This window comes from Asterias amurensis, chromosome 13 (assembly GCF_032118995.1).
Source record: "Asterias amurensis chromosome 13, ASM3211899v1".
Taxonomy (NCBI): Eukaryota; Metazoa; Echinodermata; class Asteroidea; order Forcipulatida; family Asteriidae; genus Asterias; species Asterias amurensis.
In genome coordinates, this window is record NC_092660.1 from 16,551,251 (window position 1) to 16,576,758 (window position 25,508).

The 25,508-nt window shown below is 39.9% G+C and overlaps 1 protein-coding gene across 1 annotated transcript; it reads left to right on the top strand.

The window, feature by feature from the left end:
* Nucleotides 1-18: 18 nt before the first annotated feature.
* Nucleotides 19-25,427, top strand: LOC139945865 (cysteine-rich protein 2-binding protein-like). Its single transcript, XM_071943363.1, has 16 exons — nt 19-131; nt 510-574; nt 1,228-1,447; nt 3,075-3,189; nt 4,589-4,717; nt 5,190-5,344; nt 6,129-6,274; nt 6,718-6,837; nt 7,371-7,491; nt 8,380-8,647; nt 12,105-12,225; nt 12,866-13,060; nt 14,724-14,839; nt 17,388-17,596; nt 19,102-19,283; nt 20,020-25,427. The coding sequence occupies exons 2-16, from the start codon at nt 524-526 to the stop codon at nt 20,191-20,193; spliced, it is 2,322 nt and encodes a 773-aa protein (XP_071799464.1). The 5' UTR covers nt 19-131; nt 510-523; the 3' UTR covers nt 20,194-25,427.
* Nucleotides 25,428-25,508: the final 81 nt, after the last annotated feature.

Genomic DNA, 25,508 nt, shown 5'->3' on the forward strand with positions numbered 1-25,508 from the left:
TGTCAATGGTGATGAGTAACTAAATAGAGCATGCGATGCGTGTGAAACACTGTGAGAGGACACTCTCTTCACGATTGACCCCACTGCTGCGAATAAATCAATAACATTGTTTTTACTTCGACCAGAAACAGGTAAAATTGATACACTTTCATTTGTTTTATTTGGATGTCGGTTTTAACGTGTACCCTGTCCCCTGTCTAAAAATGTATTTCGGTTTGTATGCTTGTGTTAATGATGCACGTACAATCAGTTAACCAGTTATGATATGGTATACTTTTTGGGGTTGTACATGTATGACTAGTGACAGTGTGGCAGCTAGAGCTCAGGTATTAAACTCAAGCAGAAATATCAAGAGTAGACAAGTAGACAAAATCACCGAACTGTGTTTTTTTCAGAATGTCTTTGTTTACTTTGTCATTCGGAAACAGATTAATGCTATTTTAACTAAACTTGTGATTCACCATGGCATGTTCACGTGTGTTAATGTTCAGTTTTTACATACAAAACAGTTGCTGATTAAGCCATGTCAAGTACAAAAGAAGCTCCGCTATCTGGGGAAGATTCAATTGATATGGTAAGTTATTAAGACTTTTTATTTTATAACAAATTTAGCAAACTAATTTGCTTTCTGATGTGTCAGTGTCATGCATGTCATGTGTTGTTCACCGATCATTTTGTTAATAGTCATTAGTCTGTTTTACTGAACAAAGATTAAAGAGAAGTGAATTTCCTGGAATTCTGCGCCTCGGAATAGGGTCTTGTACACTAGATAGATGGCGCATTATAAATGCATTATTATTATTATTATTATTACTAATAATAATGAAGGAAAATCTACTTGTACGCAGAAGTGTTGGAAGCAGCACATCACACAAAAATAATTGAAGTGAAACAAAGGTTTTTATATATTTAAACTTTCTTTTTTGTACTTATTTTTTTATTTATTTTTTTATACAAAAACATGAGCTTTGTTCTTGTATATGGACAATGCAGTTTTATCCCCGATGTAGTAATATGGGCAATGCAGTTTTTCCTTAGAAAATGTTCACTTGTTAAAGAACTATAATAAACTTGCACTAAAACATTCCAGAAATTATTCTGGAGCCATCATGCACAAAGTAAAATGTCACAGAAACTAATAATTTTGCTTGAAGAATGGAAATTGGCCACAATTCACAGACTCTTCCTTCAACCTGTTCTATACGTCGTTCCATAATTTGTTTACAGGCTGATACTGAGGAGATTGATGTCGTCTCCATGGATACCAAGTCAGGTGATGAGGTCAAAGTTGAAGTCACTACTCCCGACCGTACCTCTCCCATCCCCCTGGCCGAGCCCCTAGGGGAGCCGGCCACACCCCAGGACACAGACCCACAGTGTTACTGTGATCAACCCAAGGCGGGTCTGATGTTGAAATGTGACATGTGTAAGAGGATGTTTCACATGGGTAGGTACTGGGTATAAACTGGGGACCTGTAGGGTCTGGTGGGGTAGGTACCGTGTATAAACTGGGGACCTGTAGGTTCCCTGGTGGGGTAGGTAACGGGTATAAACTGGGGACCTGTAGGGTCCCTGGTGGGGTAGGTACTGGGTATAAACTGGGGACCTGTAGGGTCCCTGGTGGGGTAGGTACTGGGTATAAACTGGGGACCTGTAGGGTCCCTGGTGGGGTAGGTACTGGGTATAAACTGGGGACCTGTAGGGTCCCTGGTGGGGTAGGTACCGGGTATAAACTGGGGACCTGTAGGGTCCCTGGTGGGGTAGGTAACGGGTATAAACTTGGGACCTGTAGGGTCCCTGGTGGGGTAAGTACTGGGTATAAACTGGGGACCTGTAGGTTCCCTGGTGGGGTAGGTACCGCGTATAAACTGGGGACCTGTAGGGTCCCTGGTGGGGTAGGTACTGGGTATAAACTGGGGACCTGTAGGGTCCCTGGTGGGGTAGGTACTGGGTATAAACTGGGGACCTGTAGGGTCCCTGGTGGGGTAGGTACTGGGTATAAACTGGGGACCTGTAGGGTCCCTGGTGGGGTAGGTACCGGGTATAAACTGGGGACCTGTAGGGTCTGGTGGGGTAGGTACCGGGTATAAACTGGGGACCTGTAGGGTCTGGTGGGGTAGGTACCGGGTATAAACTAGGGACCTGTAGGTTCCCTGGTGGGGTAGGTAACGAGTATAAACTTGGGACCTGTAGGGTCTTGTGGGGTAGGTACCGGGTATAAACTGTGGACCTGTAGGTTCCCTGGTGGGGTAGGTAACGGGTATAAACTTGGGACCTGTAGGGTCTGGTGGGGTAGGTACCGGGTATAAACTGTTGACCTGTAGGGTCTGGTGGGGTAGGTACTGGTTCCTCGATTTTGATTTGGAGACCTCAGAATTAGATTTTGAGGTCTCGAAATGAAGCATCTGAAAGCACACAACTTCATTTGAAAAGGGTGTTTTCTCTTTCATTATATCTCGCAACATCAAGGACCAATTGAGCTCAATTTTTACAGGTTTGTTATTTTATGCAAATGTTGAGATACACCAAGTGAGAAGATCTGGTCTTTGACAATTACCAATAGTGTCCGCTGGCCAATTGCTAGTTAAAACACAGAAGGACCAGTGCAAGTTCGGTGCAAGTAGTCCAACTGGCTAATTCAGTTCAGTGTTGAAACACCCTTGTAACAAAGTGACAAACCTGACAGTCCAATGAATAGACAAGCTAACTGGTCCCGCTGGCTAGTCAATGAACAAACTTAAGGGTAAACCCTGCAATGGGACTAGCAGTACGAACAAAAGAGGAGCAATTGGAGGTCCTCCATTACAGGTGTTAGTATGGAGGACCTGATGAGCCCAATCTCATGGCTAAGCTTACCATTTATAAGCAAGGAATGTGCGCCGATCGAATCAAATAATTCCACATTTACGTCAAGCAAATATCGTGGGTTAGCAGAGTACATTTTTCCGTAGGTCATTGGTTAAAGTCTCGCTCCAATCAATCTGTCTTTGTTCAAACCCAAAATTATACAGTCTGACACCATCTATAACTTCTCACCAGTGTTTATAACTATTCATGCTTCTCTGCACTTATAGTTTGTCTCAAGACGGGTAATCCAAGCATCTTAGATGGTGATATATTCTACACACTGAGATGTGAAGGATGCAGTCACACACATGAAGAAGTAGTGACTAGGATGAAGCTCACATGGTAAGCAAGATCGAGATTGCGTTCGTTCTTTGTTGGTGGCATTTTCCCCTTTAAAAAGGAAAAAAGTAATAATCGTAATTTGGGAGGCTACACGTTACTCTTTTTGACTTTCAGCTGAGAAACCGAATTTTATTGAAAGTTGCTCAACGTGTTTAAGCATCAGCCAAGCAAGGGTGCCATTGGCAACCAGCGATCAAGTTGGAAAGAAGTACATTATGTTCTACCACTAAGGCTCCTAGTGAATGATACTCATATCTACATCCTTACAGACTGTGAAGGGGGTAACCCTGTTTCAGCCCTAGGAGTAGGTGGCTCCTAGTGGATGATACCCATGCCTACATCCTTACGGACTGTAAAGGGGGTAACCCTGTTTCAGCCCCATGAGTACGTGGCTCCTAGTGGATGATACCCATGCCTACATCCTTACGGACTGTAAAGGGGGTAACCCTGTTTCAGCCCCATGAGTACGTGGCTCCTAGTGGATGATACCCATGCCTACATCCTTACAGACTGTAAAGGGGGTAACCCTGTTTCAGCCCCAGGAGTACGTGGCTCCTAGTGGATGATACCCATGCCTACATCCTTACAGACTGTAAAGGGGGTAACCCTGTTTCAGCCCCAGGAGTAGGTGGCTCCTAGTGGATGATACCCATGCCTACATCCTTAGGGACTGTGAAGGGGGTAACCCTGTTTCAGCCCTAGGAGTAGGTGGCTCCTAGTGGATGATACCCATGCCTACATCCTTACAGACTGTAAAGGGGGTAACCCTGTTTCAGCCCCAGGAGTATGTGGCTCCTAGTGGATGATACCCATGCCTACATCCTTACAGACTGTAAAGGGTGGGTAACCCTGTTTCAGCCCCAGGAGTATGTGGCTCCTAGTGGATGATACCCATGCCTACATCCTTACAGACTGTAAAGGGGGTAACCCTGTTTCAGCCCCAGGAGTTGGTGGCAACATGCCCCTGGTGGCAGTTGATTTTGGTTAATAGCCCAAATCAGTTAAGTGTAGCCCTTAACTTGAAGCGGTCTTCTGGCCTTTTGATGTTGGGCGATCTCTCGTAAAATAAAGTATACAATAAAACATGACCACGGAGGGGGCCATAGAAAACCCCTCGTACATACCATAGCAGAGAACCAATGCGCAACTCTACTCACATCAAGTCCTTCCATTTCTGCTTACGGTGTAACTTGGAAATCTTACTGCTGAATACTTTGTCCCCCAATGGGAAATTCATATGGGCTGGCCGGCTGGAGAAGGATGACTCAAAATTAGTTTGTACACAGTTTGCCAGATGGGGGAACAGAATATCTGTGGGGAAAGAGTCTCCTTCCACAGCAGTACTGATTATAAGTGTCGGTCTTATCATCATAATGGTGTCTTTCTTTGTTTTGTTCAGGCAGCAGGTTGTTATCTTGGCACTGTACAATCTGAGTCTCAAGAAAAGTGGAAGGAAAGGATTCTTCCGCTGGAAAGAAGACATCTGTGAATTTATTTCCCAACATTGGACGTTGATATTTGGCAACAGGTAGTTTTAAATCAATATGGTGCTTTAGTTATGTTATTTTTTAACCATACATCGATGAGTGGTAACTAATGTACACTTGATGCTTTACAAAGTCCATACAAAGTTCTGTTTCGTAGGTATATCAATGACTGTAGTCAGTACATGGATGGGAGACCATTCCTTGATTTGCACGGTTTGTTTGCGATAAAGTTAACAAAGTTGACTGTGGTCAGCTGTTTTATAATTAACATTCTAAGGAGGAGGATAGTTGTAGCACTAACAAGTCTTATGACACAAGTGTTTGAAAAAGACTAAATACATACAAAATGCTAAGCTTTTGTAGCAACAGCTGTTCGATCAGATGAAACAAAGGAGACAAGCCAAGTACTATATATTATACAAGAAGATTACGGGAAATGAATTCAATTACAAAGGCTTATGTAGAAGTGATTCTAAAACCACATAAATTTCTCCATGCATTTTTCTTCATCAGTAAAGCCAAGACGCAGACGTGGCACGGCACAGTCGCTGGCGTCCTCTCTGTCAGTAACAAGACCCTCTTCAAGTCTGGGGTGACCGAGTTTGGAGAGGCCGGCTGGTGGGCCTTGATAGAGACCAAACCCCCTGAGCTGAGACCTGAGATTCCTGGTGAGGACAACAGCACCTTAACGTTGTTCCAGATAGAAAGATATACAATATTTGGTGGTCTTTGTTCATGTTGTTGGGGGAAGATAGAGTAGGGCTTGAAATTAACACTTGACCAGTGATTGTGGCATCAGACGTTGATTTCACCAAACATATCTTCCTAACTGAGGTTTAATCTTAAGACTTAGGACAAGTTAAGTTCCTTATCCAAAGACGTAGGATGCATTGAACCCATCTAAGTAGGAGGGGTTTCTCATCCTGACTAATACGGATAGGATTAATCCTAGCGTTTCGTGAAATCAGCAGCAGGCCATTAAGCTTATGCCCAAACAAGTCTGTTATAAATAATATCTCACTTCATTTTGAATTTGAACTGATAAGTATAAAAGCCTTTTAATTCCGTGGAGTACTGAAGTATTTCAAAAAAAAAAAAAAAGGGTAAATCTTCCCTCGGTGCTTAATCCAAACACAGCTATTCTAGTATCTCAATCTTGTGCTTTTATCCTGCCAAAGTTTTGTCTTTGTAACTAATCTACTTTTGATGTACTTGAAAACGATTTGATGGCCCAATGATCAACTGTTTTGACTTGGTCAAACTCGTAGAAGATGGTTAAAATAAATTTTCTATAAAAAAAAAACATTTTTTCAAAAAACAATCTGGGTATTTTTATGGGGACGCTATATCAAAAAAGTTTGTTTAATATTTCCTTGTAGGGTATGTACTGATAAATTTAGAAATACTTTTGTCTCTCACCATTTCACCCTTTTTGTGGATGAACTACTCCAGCTGGTTTCGGCAAGCAGTTTGGAGGAGGTAGGAAGGCTAAAGTGCCATTTGAACCTACCATTAAGGTGGAGGGGTTGAGGAACAGGAAAAGGGGCACATCGGTGGAGTCTGCGATTGAGTTGAAAGAGAAGCGATCCAGAACACAGGTGATCAACATGTATATTATTATCATTACTTATTTTTATTATAATGTTATTCAGCCATCATAACCAGAGCAACAAAATTGAAGGCCTATATCCCGCTTGAATATACTTGGTACCGCTCCACCTCAGCCCGTCTTTCCAGTGCTGCTGCTTTGAGTTCGGTGGTATCACAACTTACCATTCTTGGATGTTGTCTAATATAGTAATAAAAATAATAGTAAAGACTTGTAATGAGCACATATCCATAAAACAGACACTACAAAATTAGTCCTTGAAAACCTATGATAAAAGATAAAGTTTTTAAAATGTTGTGGTACAAAGGAAAGATCTAAGATAAAGTGGTAGAGAGTTCCAGATGCGTGGCTACCAAGTTGCGAGTGAGGAACTCGATTATGTTGGATTTGTGTATTGAATGTTTCTTCATTCATGTCATTATTTGATTTCAGGAAGCTAAAGACATCCGCAAGGCCAAGCAGGCAACTGCAAGTGAAGAACAAATCAAGAAAGTGAAGCCTCAACGAGAGATTGACCTGGATGATAGTAGTATGGACAGCTTTGGCAGTGAGGTACGTCAACACCTGGATGAGAAAAGAAACCTCTTTGATGCTAAGCGCTCAGTGACTGGTTTGAGTTTTAGATGTTGGACGCTATATAAATCCTGCTTATCAGTTTTTAAAATATTTTTAAGCAACTTGCACCAGGGAATCTGTCGCAATCAATGAACATATACATCACTTGCCCCCAATTGCCACCTACTCCTGGGGCTGTATGTAACAGGGTTCGACAGGTTGCAGGTATGGGTATCATTTACTAGGAGACTGGCTGGTAGAGCAGAACGCACTACCTTTATATGACATTCAAGACTTTTTACAAAGCAATTATTTTAAAGTGTCTTTCTCAAAGATACAAGTGTCATTACCAGGATTTGAACCCACACTCTGCCGTTAATAATATTGTAGTTTAGGACTGGGGAACTACATGTACATTTTGCAGGCCGGCCATGTTTTGGTTACTAACTTTCTTCTACTTGTGAGAGATGATTGCAAGATGAAGAAGTTTGTTTTTTCAAGCTGTGGCAATTTTTCAACTTTTGTTGTAGAGTTTTGGACTACCTCCATCCGTTCCTGATTCTCCATCTGTCCTGAGCCTGTTAGGAGGCGATAACAGCTCCGACTTTCTTCTTTCTAACCTCCTCAACGAGAGTGATCTTACTCCAGCCGGTAAGAATCCAGTATCGTGACTTATTGTTATTGTAGACCAAACAGGATAGTGTAGTGATGTATAGTATTATGTTGTAGACATTACATATTGAATAATAAAGTCACCCAAGCGTGTCAGTGGCTGGACTGTGCGAGCGAGCCAGCCACGAGGTAGTCTTGAGTCAGCTGTTAACCGAGTAAGACGTTCGTCCTCTACACCTTTATTCAGCCGAGACTCGGGGCCCAACCCATAGCCAAGCGCTATATTACAAGAGTCAGAACACAATAGCTTGGCATTTTTTTCTCCTGAAGACGAGCAGAGTATGCTGTTCAAAAAATTGGGACCAAAGTGCCTCTTTTCAGAGCCAACACTCCCTCAAAAGAGAATTAATGCATGGTTGTACCCGCAAATTTACTATTTATTTATAGTTCAGTCTTATCCTTCACACCATGCTAAGCTTCAAACATCACTTCTTAACTTCTAATTTGTGTAGATCAATCAGGAAAGTCTGAACACGATCCTGGGGCTGATTTCACAAAGATCTAAGATTGATCGTAACTGCAAGTCAATCGTAGTTGCTAAGTAAAACGTGATGTCACAATATAAATCACTATGAAAATTTGTCTTGCGATGAATTTTATTGCTTTGTGAAATTGGCCGCTGGCATTTATCAGGGCGTGAATAACCCGTTAGTCTACTGACTGGCCAGGGTAATTTTAGCATTTGGCCAGTGACCCTAACATGTGTGTACCGAGTAATTTCAATTAGCGCCCTTATAGAGTTGATACATGTAATTCATCATCTTCCAATAAGACGAGTAAGTTATAACAGGTGAGCCTTTATTATTTCGATATCAATATTGAACCCATGCGAAATCTCACCGTTGCCGTTCTAACCCTTCTCTACAGAGACTATCCCTAGCGCTCTGATGGCCGGCGACGAAGAGGATTTCGTTCCTCCATCAAAAGGCATCCCTCTCTTTAGGATTCCGACCCCGGTCCTTGGGAGCCAGTGTAGCAACAGCTCCTCGTGTCTTGAGAAAGAGGGCGACAACGAGAAGGAGAGTGCTAAAACTGTCATGGGTGACACCAGGGCGGAAACGGTTACAAAGGTCATGACCCGCAGGTCAAAGGTTATTGAGGCCGTTGCGGATGATAAGCCAGAGGAAGGACCAAAGTAAGTTGAATATATTGATCAGGGCACAATTTCATAGAGCTGCTTAAAGGCACATTACAGAATTGGTTTTTGCTAACGAAACAGTTGCTGGCAGTGTGAGCACTTTATGTAATCCACCATATACATAAACTGACAAACCTGTAGCAGGTAGAAGTTTGAGATCAATCGGCCATCTGGGTCACAAGAGAAAAGTGAAAAACCGATTACAAATTTTGCATTGCATTGATGCCAAAATAAAAATGAACAAAACGCTCACTGAGCGATAAACTCCAAAAGCGAAGTTGGATTATTTATTTCTCATCAAATATGACATTTCAGACAGAAATATTTCAAGGGATGTTTTCAACTATCATCATCATTAGACCGTGTAAGTTTTATGTAAATCTGTGATCTTCACAATTTTTGTTTCTTACCATTTGTGTAATGTTCCTTTTAACGCTGAGCAAGTTTTTTGTGCTAACTGTAGCAGAAAAGTTTGGTTAAGCACAAGCGTCTTTCACAGTTAGCAAGAAAATTAGGGGGCCATATTGCGTGTTTTGTGAATTTGTATTGTGTTGTCATTCATCTTTGTGCAGTAAGCACTGGAAGGTTAGCTTGCCTTTTCTTGTGCGTACAGTTAGCAGCGCTATGAAATGGAAATCTTACAATGAGCACAAAATTTGCCATTCAGCAGCTTGATGAAATTGGGCCCTTGTTGTCACCGGGGTACCAAATTCAAAACCAACCAACCTTCAATATTAGTTTACAAGTCAGCAGGGAGAACTATTCTTAAAACAAAGTTGGGGATTGTTTAAGGATTAGGAACCTTAAAGCCATTGGACCCTTTCGGTACAGAAAAAAAAAAAAAAGTTCACAGATTTACAAATAATTTACAGGGTTTACAGAAGGTAATGGTGAAAGACTTCTCTTGAAATATTAGTCCATGAAATGCTTTACTTTTTGAGAAAACGGTAAAACAATATAAATTCTCGTTAACGATAATTACGGATTTGTTATAAACACATGTCATGACACGGCAAAACGCGCGAAAACAGGAGTGGGTTTTCCCGTTATTTTCTCCCGACTCCGATGTCCGATTGAGCCTAAATTTCCACAGGATTGTTATTTTATATATAAGTTGTGATACACGAAGTGTGGGACTTGGACAATACTGTTTACCGAAAGTGTATAATGGCTTTAACAAGCTATAGAGGTATTTGTAAACACCCTCACAGTCACAAACCAAAATACATGGCAGGTTATGAATAATTTGTCAGACTAGAGTAGGTAACATTAGCAACACACTCAATGATATGTCGCCCTCTATTGACAGCTGCACCACATAATACAGCCTTTTCCAGTGGGATTTTTTGGGGGGAAGAGGTATGTCAGCTTTAAAAAAGCTTGCAGCTTGTGGCCCAATTTTCACAATTAAGGTCTATGTGACACTGCCATCAAATCAGGCAGTTGCATTTTTATCGGAAGGCTAAAATGAGGACACAACATTCATGATCAGAAGTAGTCAATTGGAAAGAAGACATGAACAGTAGAGAGAGTAAGGGACATAGTGTTAGCCAGAGGGGTGTCTGGGTGTCTTTTGGACACCCTGTTTTTAATTTGGACACCCTGTTTCATCTGTCATTTACATGTAAACTTATTGTAAGTGAACAATTTGGACACCCAGTTTTAAAATTTCCAGCAAATTTGGACACTCTTTTACCAAATTCTGGCTAAAACCTTGGTAAGGGACAGAAAGCACACAGAAAAAGCAAGGGATGATCAAAGGATGAACAATGAAGGAGAAATTTAATGGCAGGGTGGGGATAGAGTGAAGCAACTGGTCAAAGGCAGTGGACACTTGGTAATTACTCAAAATAATAATTAGCACAAAACCTTACTTGGTAACGAGTAATGGGGAGAGGTTGATAGTATCAAACATTGTGAGAAACGGCTCCCTCTGAAGTGGAGTAGTTTTTTGAGAAAGAAGTTTATTTCCATGAATTTGATTTTGAGACCTCTCAGAATTAGATTTTGAGGTTTTGAAATCAAGCATCTGAAAGCACACAACTTCGTGTGACAAGGGTGTGTTTTCTTTCATTATTATCTCGCAACTTCGATGACCACTGAAGCTCAAATTTTCACAGGTTTTTTTACTTTATGCATATATATGTTGAGATACACCAAGTGAGAAGACTGGTCGTTGACAATTACCAATAGTGTCCAGTGTTTTTAACCACAAGAGGTTAGAAACACAAAAGAGAAACTAAAAACCTGGGAAGAGAGGGCGAAAAGAAGAATTAATAAATCAATCGCAGGAACCATCTCTCTGCCCTCCAGTTACCAATTTACTCCTGGGTGTAGAGAAGCAATTACATCTCGTTTGCAATAACTTAGCAACAACAAAGTGTTGTGAACAGGCATGTGAACAGGATTCGAACCTACACCCTGGTGATTCTACTAGAACTGAAGTGCATTGCACTAGACTACTCAGACACATAACACTACTGTAAAGCTATGTAGTTAACAAAAAAGTGTGTAACATTTGTATGACTATCACCTCAACTTGTAAACAACATACCAGAAAAGGTTACTCAACCTTTTCGATTGAGACCTACTTTTGAAAGGTAATATTTCTCAGCAGTTGAAAAGAGACTTTGGTTAAAAGTTATGAATCGTTCTGTTTATGCGATATGATGCCTGGCCACCCGGTGCTTTTATCAAACTGTGAAGTTGGAATGCACTCGGTTTTATCCTTGGCAGGAGATCCTTTGCCAGATGTCCAGATTGATGTAAACTTGGCTCAAACTCAAGATGCCATTTTAAAATAAAATTCTGCTCGAACACTTCCCTGATTATGTGTGAGTCGTATTCAACCCTATCAGGTACACTAGGATACCAGTCAAGGACACTTGTATTGGAATTTACCCACCGAAACCTGATCCAGTGTAGATTAGGAACAAAAAGTGTGTCTTAATGTTTTTCAGAGTTTTATGACTAGACCAGCTGCTTAAAAGGTTTCAAACCTTCACATTTCAAAACTATCTGAGTTTTATCACCCCCCCAAAAAAAAATATATGAAAAAATGATGCGTTCAAAAAGTTACTTTTACATTTGCCGATCTCTTTCTAAAGATACTTCATAATTGCGAGGGGTGGAGAGGAGTGTTATTAGGGCCGCGCCTAAGTTAACATTGGGTGCGGTTGTTTAGCTTCCCTGGGTCGTCTCCGGTCTGCCCTGGTACATTCGAATAGCTTTGCTGGGGCTCACCTGGGTCAGCCCCTTGTGGAATGGGTCACTTGGGGGTGATCTGAGGTGCATGCTGTCCTCACCAGAGGGCGAGTGTGATCCTTCGATTAGCTCTTGTCAGGGGCTCACCCGGGGAAGCACTGCGAGGTAGACCCAGGGAAGCTAAACAAACGCACCCAATATTGACAAAATCTGTATGCATTTAGTAACCAAACCCTTTTGTTATGCTCAGATTTTTACCAATGAGCGTTTACGAAGAGAAGCAGCTACTGAGAGTGATCGAAGCCTGCCCTCAAGCTGTCGATAAGGATCCAATCGCAAGACGACTTAGACGGAAACTTCTTGTGCGGCAGGTATAAATTATATTAAGTATAAGCCAATCAGAGGCTGTTATTGCTGAAAAAAAAATCCGCTTCTGAAAGATTGCTTTGTCAGTGGTTGCTCAAAGTTGGCAATACAAAAGTCTTTCCATTTGTGGTGTGTCGTGGCTGAGCGGTTATGAGCACCAGACTCAAACTCTGGTGTTTCTGATCCTGAAAGATTGCTTTGTCAGTGGTTGCTCAAAGTTGACAATGCAAAGTCTTCCCATTTGTGGTGTGTCATGGCCGAGCGGTTAGTAGCACCAAACTTAATCGCTGGTGTTTCTGATCCTGAAAGATTGTTTTGTCAGTGGTTGCTCAAAGTTGGCAATGCAAAAGTCTTTCCATTTGTGGTGTGTCGTGGCCGAGCGGTTATGAGCACCGGACTCAGGCTCTGGTGTTTCTGATCAGCAGAGTGTGGGTTCGTGTCCTGAGTAGTGGCACATGTGTCCCTGAGCAAGATACATACATAGTTGCTGTGTCCGTTGGATGGGAAACTAAGCCATAGGTCCAATGTTGGATTGGTAGTGCACGCAAAAGAACCCGAAACACAAGGTGGAAGAGGTAGGCTTGTGAGTTACAGTGCACCTTTTTTTTCACAAAGTTCAACTCATTTCAAACTTCACCTTTTCAGGAGAAACGAGAGCGAGGGCTTCCTCTGTTTGACCTGGATGCAACCATGCAGCAAATTCTCCAGAAGGCCACAGGTATAAGGTCATCAGAGGTCTCTGACCTCATTCTTAGTCAGAGCCCCCTACGCCACCTCAGTCCGTCCAAGGTGTCCTCAAGTATGGACAGTGGAGACTATAGGATTCTAGACCGATTTCAGGTAAACTTGTTCATTGCTTAGCAGGAGACCATGGTGTATTTCCCTTTTTAATTAATTTTGATGGTGTAATATAATAATGTTTTTAACTTATTACAGTTTTTGTACTGAGTGAGGGTCTCCATGGAGACCAGTGCTGGGTTTTTACCCTCGTTAAAGATGATGTAAATAAATAAATAAAATTCCCAATCACCAGAATAGACCTTTCTATTGCAATGTCACAATCCAAGTTTTTGCCAACCGAGTTTGGAAAACTATAGAATGTCACAAAGTGCAAAAACAAAAACAGTTTTTAACAATGTTACACAGATATTACAAAAATAGTGTTGAATTTGTGGAAAACAAAGTAAACAATTATGGGAGGTATTTTATTTAATTGAAAGTTTGCAGAAAACGTTGAATTTGGTTAAAGCCATTGGACCCTTTCGGTACAGAAAAAAAAAAAAAAGTTCACAGATTTACAAATAATTTACAGGGTTTACAGAAGGTAATGGTGAAAGACTTCTCTTGAAATATTAGTCCATGAAATGCTTTACTTTTTGAGAAAACGGTAAAACAATATAAATTACGGATTTGTTATAAACACATGTCATGACACGGCGAAACGCGCGAAAACAGGAGTGGGTTTTCCCGTTATTTTCTCCCGACTCTGATGTCCGATTGAGCCTAAATTTCCACAGGATTGTTATTTTATATATAAGTTGTGATACACGAAGTGTGGGACATGGACAATACTGTGTACCGAAAGTGTATAATGGCTTTAAAACAATAATTATGTTAACGCGTTCGAAAGTTTTACTACATTCCGCCGTCCATGCCATTCAGCGCGGTGTGTTTACCATTAATGGCAAAGTCTAAAACAAAATTGTATTTTATTTTAATGGAGCCAGTTCTTACATAATGCAAAGTTCTCAAGCAGCCATATCCTGTTGATGGTAAAGTGTGGCTTAATCTGTAAACTACGGCCACTCTTATTACAGTCTCGCTTCAACACTCAAAGAAAGTGCAGTGACCTAGTTTTCTTTGACATACACTTCGACATAATGGAGTTGTCATCCACCGGTGTCTTTTCAGAAACAACACTCTTCAAAGAGATTTACACATGGTTCTACCGCAAACCTCGCCTGACTATACAATGTACTCCCACCTTCAAAGTTTCAAATCCGACATGTACTTTGAAAAGATTTGGTTTAGTACAAATGGAGCTTAAAGCTTACATCATTGGAGCCGGTAATTGCAAAAAGCCTGAGTACGTGACCCGCTGGCACACTGCGTACGTGCATCTGCAAACGTAGGCCATAGACACAAACGCAGACAAACAACAAATTAAGCCAACAATACCATTCTGTAGATTAATCCGTCTAGACTACCAAGATTTGTTTGATAAGATTTAGTCAGCTATCAAGTTCTCCTGAGGAATTCTAAGGATTACTCAATGGTATTTCTTCCAGTGGTCTATGTCCCGAAATCAAAAAGATTATGGGGTGATCGAGCATTTGCTTCCGCCGACCCTTGCTTGTGGTACAAACTTCTCAACTCAGTGAAGACATGTGGGACTGTTGATTATTTCACCTCATGACACATCATTTTAAATAACTTTTCTTATTTTCAGTACCTTGAGGTTGCGTAATATAAATGTCTTTATTATTATTTTTATATTTTGTAGATGCCCAATATCTCCTTGCGGCCCCAAAAGCGCCACCACACAACTTTCCGCGCCAGGCTGGTGGGATGTGACGAGAAAGCTATGTTCCAGAGTATTATTTCACCCTACACTTCAAGGTAGATGTGGGTTCCATTGACTATGGCCATGCCTGTTGTTGTTGTTGTTGGGTTATTTTTTTTTTTTTTAATTGGGGGGGGGGGAAGTGTGGGGGGCTGTTGTTTGTACATGGGATGCAGACATTGTTTAGTATCAAAAATAGTTGTATTTCATTGAAAAACAAAACTAAACGGTCATTTATTTATTTCTTCATTTTTTGGGGTGTTATTAATAATTACACATAGAATGATCAGGGATCAGGTTGGCATAGTGGTTTCTGTCATTGCCTTCCACCTCTGTGGACCTCGGTTCAAATTCCACTTAAGACCAGCGCCTCATATGTGGTGTCCCCTACCTGAGCACAGTTTTGTAAAACTGTTTTAACAAAACAAAAAATAATGCTTCAGACAATTTCACACTATTAAGCAGAATATGAGTCGGGTACCAGTCCCAACAGTCAGCTGATTACCTGATTCTTCTCAGCAAGATTGATTTGTGCTTAGCAAGGTCAAGTTCTTGTGCTTACAGACTTTAATTACAAGGGTGTCCCCCTTAGGGTTTTATCCTCCACAGTTAAATACTAAGCATTTCTTCATTTTTCTTCTACACTTGTATCTTCAGACCTATTGATTAAAATGGGTTAATGATCAATACCAACAGTGGTTCAAATGATAAATAAATACAAATATAAAGATGCAAATCTTGTGTGAACCCCAATGTCAAAGTTATCATCATGGAGCAAGACCAAGTTTTTTTATCAGGGTTGGGAACGATAACCAAAATCTCAACCACCTGGCTCTTTCCAAGAATACTTTCAGCTATCAGCAGTGCCAGATGAAAAGGTCTCATTCCCCTCCAGTTGCCATGTCAAGGCAGGCATGCAATAACGATCATTCTCTTTTCTTATTTCTCAATATTATAATTACACAAGCGCAAGTTTGATATGGGACGCAGTCATGCTATACTTTTAAGCATTCCATAAGACACGTGTGTGATATCGTATTTGTTTTCATGCAAACTTCAAGCAATGCATGTGACGCAAACTCGTTAACCATGTTAACATTGACTAACTTCTGATAGACCCCTTGCATAATGCTAAACGCTACACTGTCATGCACATTTTCATCCACACAAAATGGCTATCGTCCAAGCATTTGCGTACTTTGACCTCAGTGAGGTCGCATTTTGATCGTGTGTTGTCACATGCAAGATGTCTATAAGCTGTACGTTTTGTGTATACATGTAGCTTAATAAACGGGCAAATCGCAGAGTTGGAACACACAATATGCTGGGTGTGATATTGACCATTCAATATAAGTTTATTTATCACACTCCTTGTTAGCTATGGATTGACTAATCAGAATTGAATGTTCAAGCTTGCATGTTGACAACTAGTTTTACATAATAATTTTGCGTAGTTCTTACATAGTCATTTATCGCACCTGATGGGCGTCTAAAAGCACTTAGTAGTTTTGTTTTGGGGTTTTTTTCATTTTGAAGTTTGAGACCTAGTTCATATAAATAGTACCAGCCACCATGTATGGTGGCTGGTGCTATTTTATAGTGGTTTGCAAACAAAGTGTTAAAAAGCAAGACAGTTCTCCAAGAACAGAAGACAGTTCTCTAATGTCTAAGAACAAACTCTACCTGGCAAGTAGATACACACATGGTGTTACCGCAAACCAAATACGTATTGATACCTCACCATGCAATGCCTCAAATCCCATACAAAGTGTTACAGTTATAATATGCAGCCAATCAAACCAGGACCACTGGGGCGAACCATTCATTACACACAGGACCAACAGCCGATCCGAAGGACAGAGCAATGGCTTTCTTTTAAAGGACACAAGTGTCACAACAAGGACTTGAACCAACACTCTGCAGATTAGAAACACCAGAGCTTGATTTTGGTGCTCTTTACCGCTTGGCCACGACACTTAGAGGAGCAAGCCACCTCCATCTTGTTTGACCTCTGAGTGCACTTTATATAAATGTCATTTAGTGTTGTTTAAAGGCACCGGGGCCAATATCACAAAAAGCTAAGATTGATCTTAACTGCAAATCAATTGTAGTGGCTAAGTAAAGTGTGGTGTCACATTACAAATCACTGTGGTAAAACTGACAATTTGTCTTACGATGAATTTTATTGCTTTGAGAAATCGAGCCCTAAACACCTTTGGTAACTGCCAAAGACCAGTATTCTCAACAAATCTGTGAAATTTGGACTGTTATGTCAATATTGCTCATCGAAGTTGAAATACAATAATGAAAGAAAAAAACAACCCTCTAGTTGCACAAATTTGTGTGCTTTCAGATGCCTTAGAAAAGAATTCAGGCCTGAAGTCTTTCAAAGTTTGAGTGAAAATTACCTCTTTCTCAAAAAATACATTACTTCAGATAGAGCTGTTTCTCAAAATGATTTATACTATCAACAGCTCTCCATTGCTCGTTACCAAGTAAGTTTTTATGCCAACAACTATTTTGAGTAATTACTAAAAGTGTCCAGTGTCTTTAATGTTATTATTCAATCTGACTGCTACCGTACGATCTTCGTCCTCGATACAGAGTACTTAAGCCCTTCATCAGACGAGATTACGAATCCCAACCACTGAAGCTACGACTCATGAAAGAGATAACCCATCACCCAAGGCACCAGAGTGATCCTGAGTTTCTCCCTAGACCCCTGGCATCGATCGACTACTGCTACCTCCGACCCCAACACATTCCAGCAGTTAATGGTCTGTGTAGAGAGTTCTTCTGGCCGGGAATCGATCGTAAGTTTAGTTTAACAAAGAGGGCTAAATGTATGTCCTATACTATAATTACAGGCCTGGAATTACATGCAGGCTAGGAGGCCATGGGCTTCAATGCCCCCTGGTCGTGGCCTTGGTGCCCCTTCAGAATGTTCCAATTGACTTTGAAGATTGTCCAATGGAAGTGCCCTTTGCAAAATGAAAATGACCTTGCACATGGCCTTCAGTGCCCCTGGTCGTGGCCTTGGTGCCCCTTCAGAATGTTCCAATTGACTTTGAAGATTGTCCAATGGAAGTGCCCTTTGCAAAATGAAAATGACCTTGCACATGGCCTTCAGTGCCCCTGGTCGTGGCCTTGGTGCCCCTTCAGAATTTTCCCATTGACTTTGAAGATTGTCCAATGGAAGTGCCCTTTGCAAAATGAAAATGACCTTGCCCTTTCACAAAGACAAAATTCCAGGCCTGCTTGTTATCTATTTCTGGTAATGAACCCTAGGATGCCTCATAAAGAAACTTGATAACTGTATGTAGCTCATCACAAGACTGAGGAAACCGTAAACAAGGGTGCTTGCTAACACCAAGAAACACTTGGGTTAACCCCTACTCATTGTCGAGTGTTCAGTTTTATATGTAGGGTTACATTGTACACTATTATTATTATATATTTCTGGTAATGAACCTAAGGATGCCTCATAAAGGAACTTGATAACTGTAGCTCACAAGCCGGCAGGAAGCATGTAAACCAGGGTACTTGCTACAGTATATGAACCAGAAATAAAGGGGCATGTCTACGCATTCAAACCGAGAATTTTAACAAAAGGGATCCAGGAAAAGGTTTCACCGCGGACGTCCTCGATTCGATTTTGTGTACAAAACCAATGGGGACGGTTAAAAAAAAATTATGTCCAAAGAGAAGTCCTCGGTTGACACCATAAACACAGCTGTGAGAGTTCACCCCTACTCTTCCTCAATAAGTGTTCCGGCACTAGCAATCCTTGTACATAGGGCTTACAGATTATGTCTCATCTGAATGATTTAAAGCCATACCGGTAAAATATCTTGCTCAAGGGAACAAGTACCACGATAGGAACTCGACCTCAAACTCTACTGATCCAAAACAACACAGCTTGAGTCCAGTGCTCTTAACCTCTCAGCCAAGACACACATTCATGATTGGATTTAGTCAAGTTTAGTTCCTAGAGTCCAATGCGCCATATTTTTGGCCTGTGACGGCGCTCTCAAACATATTTGTATCACTTCTTGGGGTATATTCATTCATACCAAAAACAGTTGTTAAAAGACTGAATTACATACAGACATCTAATCCATCACGGACAATAAGACCTTTAAAGGAGCCAATACAACCCACCTCTAAAGCAACTATAAACTACGGAGCACAGGTGACGCAATACTAGTAATAATACTATTGAGGGCGCCTTCACGAGGTCCAAAGTATGGATCATTGTTCCTTTTTTTGTTTCTTCCTTCTATATCTTTTTACCAATTTTTTAAATTATTTTTTACAGTATCCGAATGCCTTCAGTACCCCGACTTTAGCGTGGTGGTACTCTATCGTAAAGTAGTTATTGGGTTTGGATTCATGGTGCCAGACATCAAGTTCAACGAGGCCTACATATCATTCTTGTTTGTTCATCCAGAGTGGAGAGATGCTGGGATTGGGACGTTCATGGTGTATCATCTCATACAGGTGAGTTTTGACAGTAAAGTTGAAAAAAAAAAAAATTACTGGGATTTGGGACGTTCATGGTGTATCATGTTTTTTGCAGTATTTTCAGTAAAGCGATGGACACTATTTTCAATTACTCAACATAATTGTTAGCATAAAAACTTATTTTGTAACGAGTAATGGAGAGCTGGTGATGTTATTAAAACATGTTGAGAAACGGCTCCCCCTAAAGTAGTGTTTTTGACAATGTTTGAGGAGGAGGTTTTTTCTCACTTCTGTATAGCAACCTCCAGATGAGCAGACCCTGCTATCATTGTGGCATACACATTCATTTAGAGTTGTGTACTGTGTTCGTAACTACGCAATTTTAAGCTTGCTTTGAATCTTGTGACATAGCCAATGTCTCTATAGTCAGTGGAATTTAAATTTGATCGTTCACTTGTGGCACAAAATTGTCAAATTGCTTATTTTAATAATAATAATAATAATAATAATAATGCATTTATAATGCGCCATCTATCTAGTGTACAAGACCCTATTCCGAGGCGCAGAACAAAAAACAATACATTCAACAAAAAAGAAATGTAGAACATAATACAAAATTATATTTTCTAGACTAATATTTCCCCCAGAAATACTGCTTTCAGGAAAATAGCAACTAATCAACAAAATCACCCTTGCATTATTTCAATTGCCCCAATCATGCCAATCAAATTAAGCCTGATATCCTGACAAAATAGATTTGTTTGTTTTTCAGACCTGTATGGGGAAGGATGTTACCCTTCATGTATCAGCGACAAACTCAGCCATGCTGCTCTATCAGAAGTTTGGTTTTAAACCAGAGGAGTTTGTCTTGGATTTCTATGAGAAGTACTACCCACAGGAGAGTCAAGAATGTAGACATGCTTTCTTCTTGAGGCTACGCCGGTAGTGATCAGTCTTAGGACCATTATAAAACTGAACATTCTTGTAATCAACTTTTTGTGAAACGACTGTTCCGAGTCCTACATTACAGCACAAACTTCTTTAGTAGTAGTGATCAGTCTTCGTAAATTTCTTCAGTAGCGGTCAGTCTTCTGACCATTGCAAAACTGGACATTTTATAATGAAAGTTTCATCACACAACTGTTTTGAGGCCGACATGTTACAGCACAAAACTCTTCAGTAGTGATCAGTCTTCTGACCATTGCAAAACTGCACATTTTTTATAATCAACTTTACGTCATACAACTGTTTTCAGGCCGACATGTTACAGCACAAAACTCTTTAGTAGTGATTCGTGTTTAGACCATTAAAAAACTGGACCATTTGAAATAAACTTTTCGTCACACAACTGTTTTGAGGCCTACATGTTACAGCGCAAAGCTCATTGGTAGAAAGACAACAGTAAAGAAAAAAATGTGCTAGTTATGTTGATGAGAAAATACATCATACAGACGCACCTTGGTAGCAAGCTACATGTACACACATAAACACAGGCATAAATCTTCTTGGAAAAAGTTCAAGTTGAGAAGTTTAGGTTATTTTGAACTGGAGCGTATATAATTGACTTATTATACCCGGCTGATGTGTAGTAAGCACTGTATACACGTACTCGGTATTCTCCAGAGTTCTGTAAACATCCACAGGTAAATCACTCAAGTGGGATTCAAACCCACAACCTTTGGATTGCCATAGCAGACATTTAACCAATAGACCACCGGGCTAGCCAGATGGCTTGAGACAGTTCAAATTCGATGTGCTAGCAGAGGGTACCACAACAAACAACTAACTAGATATAAATTTTGCATCACGGATGAAAGTTGTTTTTTACCCCCCCCCCCCCCCCCCCCGACATCGAGGGTAATGATAGCACTGTATACTCGCTACTCTCTCCCGAGTTCAGTGAGAAAAATCAAAATGCAAAGCTAAAGTGTACTTGAACAAGACACATGGCTATCATTGCTTCTCATCACCCAGGAGTAAATGGGTACCTGTTAGGGTAGAGATTATTGATTAGGTGACGACCTGTGCGCAATTTTGCTGCCGGTGTTGCATACTCCTAAGGAGTCGAGATAGTTCAAACATGCAGAAGGACCCCGAAACAGGAGAATTAAAAGTGCAAGAAAAGGCACTTTGAAACAAGGTTTAAAAGCATCTGTTAATATTTGCTCGGTTATTGTGATTTGATGTCGGAAGAAAAAAATAAAGAAACAATGTTAAAAATGTTTATTGTTTAAATCACTTGTTTTTATTGCTTGTTGAAAGTACAATGTTGTCATGGTGTGGCCATCCTGCGTTTCATTTCAGTATACCAATACAGTTAGACGTATCACATGAACGAAAAAAAGAATGAGAGTGGACCAGTTGATCTTTGACTTGATGCGTCTTTTGAGAGCACACTCTGCTTAGTCTCCAACACAGTATGGATCAACTGCAGGACTTATTCAAATTAATATGCAAAATATTTTTATATTTTTAAGTCACACTTCAAGGGGTTATGATCGAGCAAGGCTTTCTGGGAAAGAACCAAAAATGGCGCAGCAAGTTCATACACCACTGGGAACGAGGTTGCAGTTTATCAAAAGCAAGGCTTGAACATGTTGAAAGACACTAGTCTGGTGCATTGTTTAAAAACTATTATCGAATGTTAACACAATAAAGGATGGCAGCATCAAGACTGTTGGATCCATAAATGAAGTGTAACATTTGATTACTGGTACTTTTGTTTTAATAAAGTCTGTGAAAAGAGAGTACAGATATCACAATTGAAGAAAATCAGTTGTCCGTCTGTTATGTTAAAGGCAGTGTACTACACTATTAGTAACTGTCAAAGACTAGCCTTCACAGTTCTTCATTGAACTTGCGAGATTATAATGAAAGAAGAAAACACCCTTGTCACATTAAGTTGTGTGCGTTTAGATGGTAGATTTCAAGACCTCAAGTTCTAAACTTGAGGTCTTGAAATCAAATTTGTGGAAAATTACTTCTTTCTCGAAAACTATGGCACTTTAAAGGGAGCTGTTTCTCACAATGTGTTATACCATCAACCTCTCCCCATTACTCGTCACCAAGAAAGATTTTATGCTAATAATTATTTTGAGTAATTACATGTACCAATAGTGTCCACCGCCTTTAACTAAAATAATCAACAAATATCAGAGCTTCTGAAATTCGCTTGTAATTTCATTACATACAAAAGATAGTATATAAAATTCTTCTTAGTTAACATTTTTAATTTAACATTTTAAATATAAAAAAAGTTCAAGGATCCCTATACCATTTGGAAGTTGTATAGGTCAAGACAATTATTAATATCCAGCATAGCTGTTATTTGAGTTTTAAAAATGGTGGAAGGGGTCAAAGACTACACATGATATTTTAATTTGCAAACCCCAAACATGAATAGAGTTAGTCTTGATTCAATACGCTATGATCAACTTCTTGTGATCGATCGATGATTAAGCTATTAGGGACTGTATTTAAAAACAGACTGGCACATTGAATCAAGACTATATAAGCCCAGCAAAAGGAATATGAAATTTAACAATAATTAACAGAATTTAAAATATAGGCCCTACACCCTTTAATTTATACAATATAAAAACAATTTTCAAAAAATGGCAGGATTACCCATAAATAATTAACTTTCTTATAAACAGTATACACTAGAGATAGCTCTTAGTGCCAACGATGGCAAACAAGCTCAGTTCATACTACATGCAAGTTTCAAAAGTGAAAAAAAAAAATGTCCTTGCGACACAATATGAGTAAGGTTAAAGTCATAGTTTCGTTTGTTATTGCCAGGGCTAATATTAAACCAAAAAAAATGGGGCTTGTAGCTCAAAAGTGAAATACATGTTAGAGAAATTGAACATTTGAACTGTTTTAGCTTGAGCAAGCAACTAAGCGCAGATTTATCTCATTTGTTTTATGGATAAGTATTTCTCAATTTATAAACATACTTTTAAAGGTTTTTTTTCAGACTGAATTGATGTTTCAACACATCTGGACTTGAGTTTACTGGTCTGATCCTAAAATCACTGTCCTCTTGCCTGTAGTCCAGAGTAAAATTTGAGCTTTGATTGGATCTGAACTGAGGTTATTGTTGGCCGATGGTTTAAACTGTTCCCACCCCCAGATAGAGTTTTAGTTTAGGTTTTAACCACAGGTTTTGTCTACAGTAGAAAATCAAAGAAAGTAAATCACAGAAATTTTAAGGGCAATAAATACTTGTAGAGATGAGAATAAAGTGTGATACTGCAGAGGGTTCCATTGAAAAGCAAAGCTTGTAGACAATGGTCACAAGAAATGCATGTAGAGTGCACTGAGCCAAGAATATGAAACAAAAGAGATAACGGCAGAAGAGTCTGCGATCACACCAATGGAAGGCCTATTCACAACACTCATGTTGCTTACAACAACAAAAATTTTAAAAGACACAAACCCAATTTTTTGGATGCCTCACGGAAAGTTACACTTAAAGGCCGTGGACACTATTGGTAATTGTCAAAGTCTAGCCTTCACAGTTGGTGTATCTCAACATATGCATAAAATAAGAAACCTGTGGAAATTTGAGCTCAATTGGTCGTCAAACTTGCGAGATAATAATAAAAGAAAAAAACACCATTGTCACATGAAGTTGTGTGCGTTTAGATGGTTGATTTTGAGACCTCAAGTTCTAAATCTGAGGTCTCGAAATCAAATTCGTGGAAAATTACTTCTTTCTCGAAAACTATGGCACTTCAGAGGGAGCCGTTTCTCACAATGTTTTATACCATCAACCTCTCCCCATTACACGTCACCAAGAAAGGTTTTATGCTAATAATTATTTTGAGTAATTACCAATAGTGTCCAATGCCTTTAAAGCCCATAGACAAACGCGCATACTGGAAACCATAAGCGCGAAACTCTGTGGTAAGCAGAGCCATGGAATTGGGCCCTGATGTTAACATACATGTAACAAAAAAAGTCAGCAGGAATTGCATTTGATTTTCATTTTAAATTCCTTGTCCCATAGGTAATGACAAATACATAGGCCTAAGAAGCATGATATTTGCTCCCTTTGTACAGAAACAAAAGCAGTATTGACTGCAAGACTCAGAAAAAAAAATGTTGACCTAATTATTGCATATGTTATTCCGGCCTCTACATGTAGTCTCGCATATGAGTGGAATACAGAAAACTATAGCTCTTTTGTTGCCATATCCAATCAGGCTGAAGGCCAAGTTGTATATGGGGTGCAAACACGCTTTATTTTTCTGTAGCAAACTTAGTAACGGGTTTTAACTGTGAAAAACATGATACATGTAAAGCTCAAAATAGCGCAATGCATAGAGTTGGAACATGGTTTTACATGTATATGAGCCACGATGCAAGTTCACTCTTGTTTCTATGGATAGACCAATCCGAATAGAGGATTCAAGTTAAAACATGATTTTAAAGCAGCCCTATGATATTGGGCCCTGGCCTGTAGTCATTTAGTTTCTGTTGACCTTTGACATGGTGCAACCATCTTGTTTTACTGGCTAATATTGCTTATCATACCTAGTTGTCACTGCAACCATTACCGTAAACATTCATTATTGCTTTTGATACAACTTGTTCAAGATATTTGCAATGACATTTGTATAAAAACTTGAACCTAAATGCTGCATTGCGTAGTTCCATGCTCCACTGGTTATTGGATAGCTTGGGAAGATAGAAGGCCTAACCCCTTATCTTACACTGTGGTTTTTACATCTGACCCACATCTTAACACTATCTTGGCACACAAGCAACAACCAGTTTTTTAAATAAACCCAAAATAAACTTCTAAAGTCAACAACATGTACATGTACCACACCCTGTGAATGTTATCAAATAAAAAGAGTACAGTTTCAACAAGAGAAAAGTCTGAACTGGCAAGAAAGAAAGTTCCAGTTATGTGATTTCTCATGTGTTTTTTTTTTCCCCTGATTTCAAGATTTCCACAAAATCACCTTGCGCCTTCAAATTGTTTTGAAAGAATGTAAATCAATCACCAAAGGGAGAAAGAAGTAGACCACACTGTGTCCACACCTGGAGGTTTGGCATTTTTGGTGATGCATCGAGAGACTATAATAAACCTCTGGGAGTTTCTGGGCATAGGATTAAGTTAGACACGGGGACACCACACAGGCCCGCAAGATATTTTCAGGAAAAAAAAAAAAAAAAAAAAAAAAACACTTAATAAAGGCAGTGGACACTATTGGTAATTACTCAAAATAATTACTAGCATAAAACCTT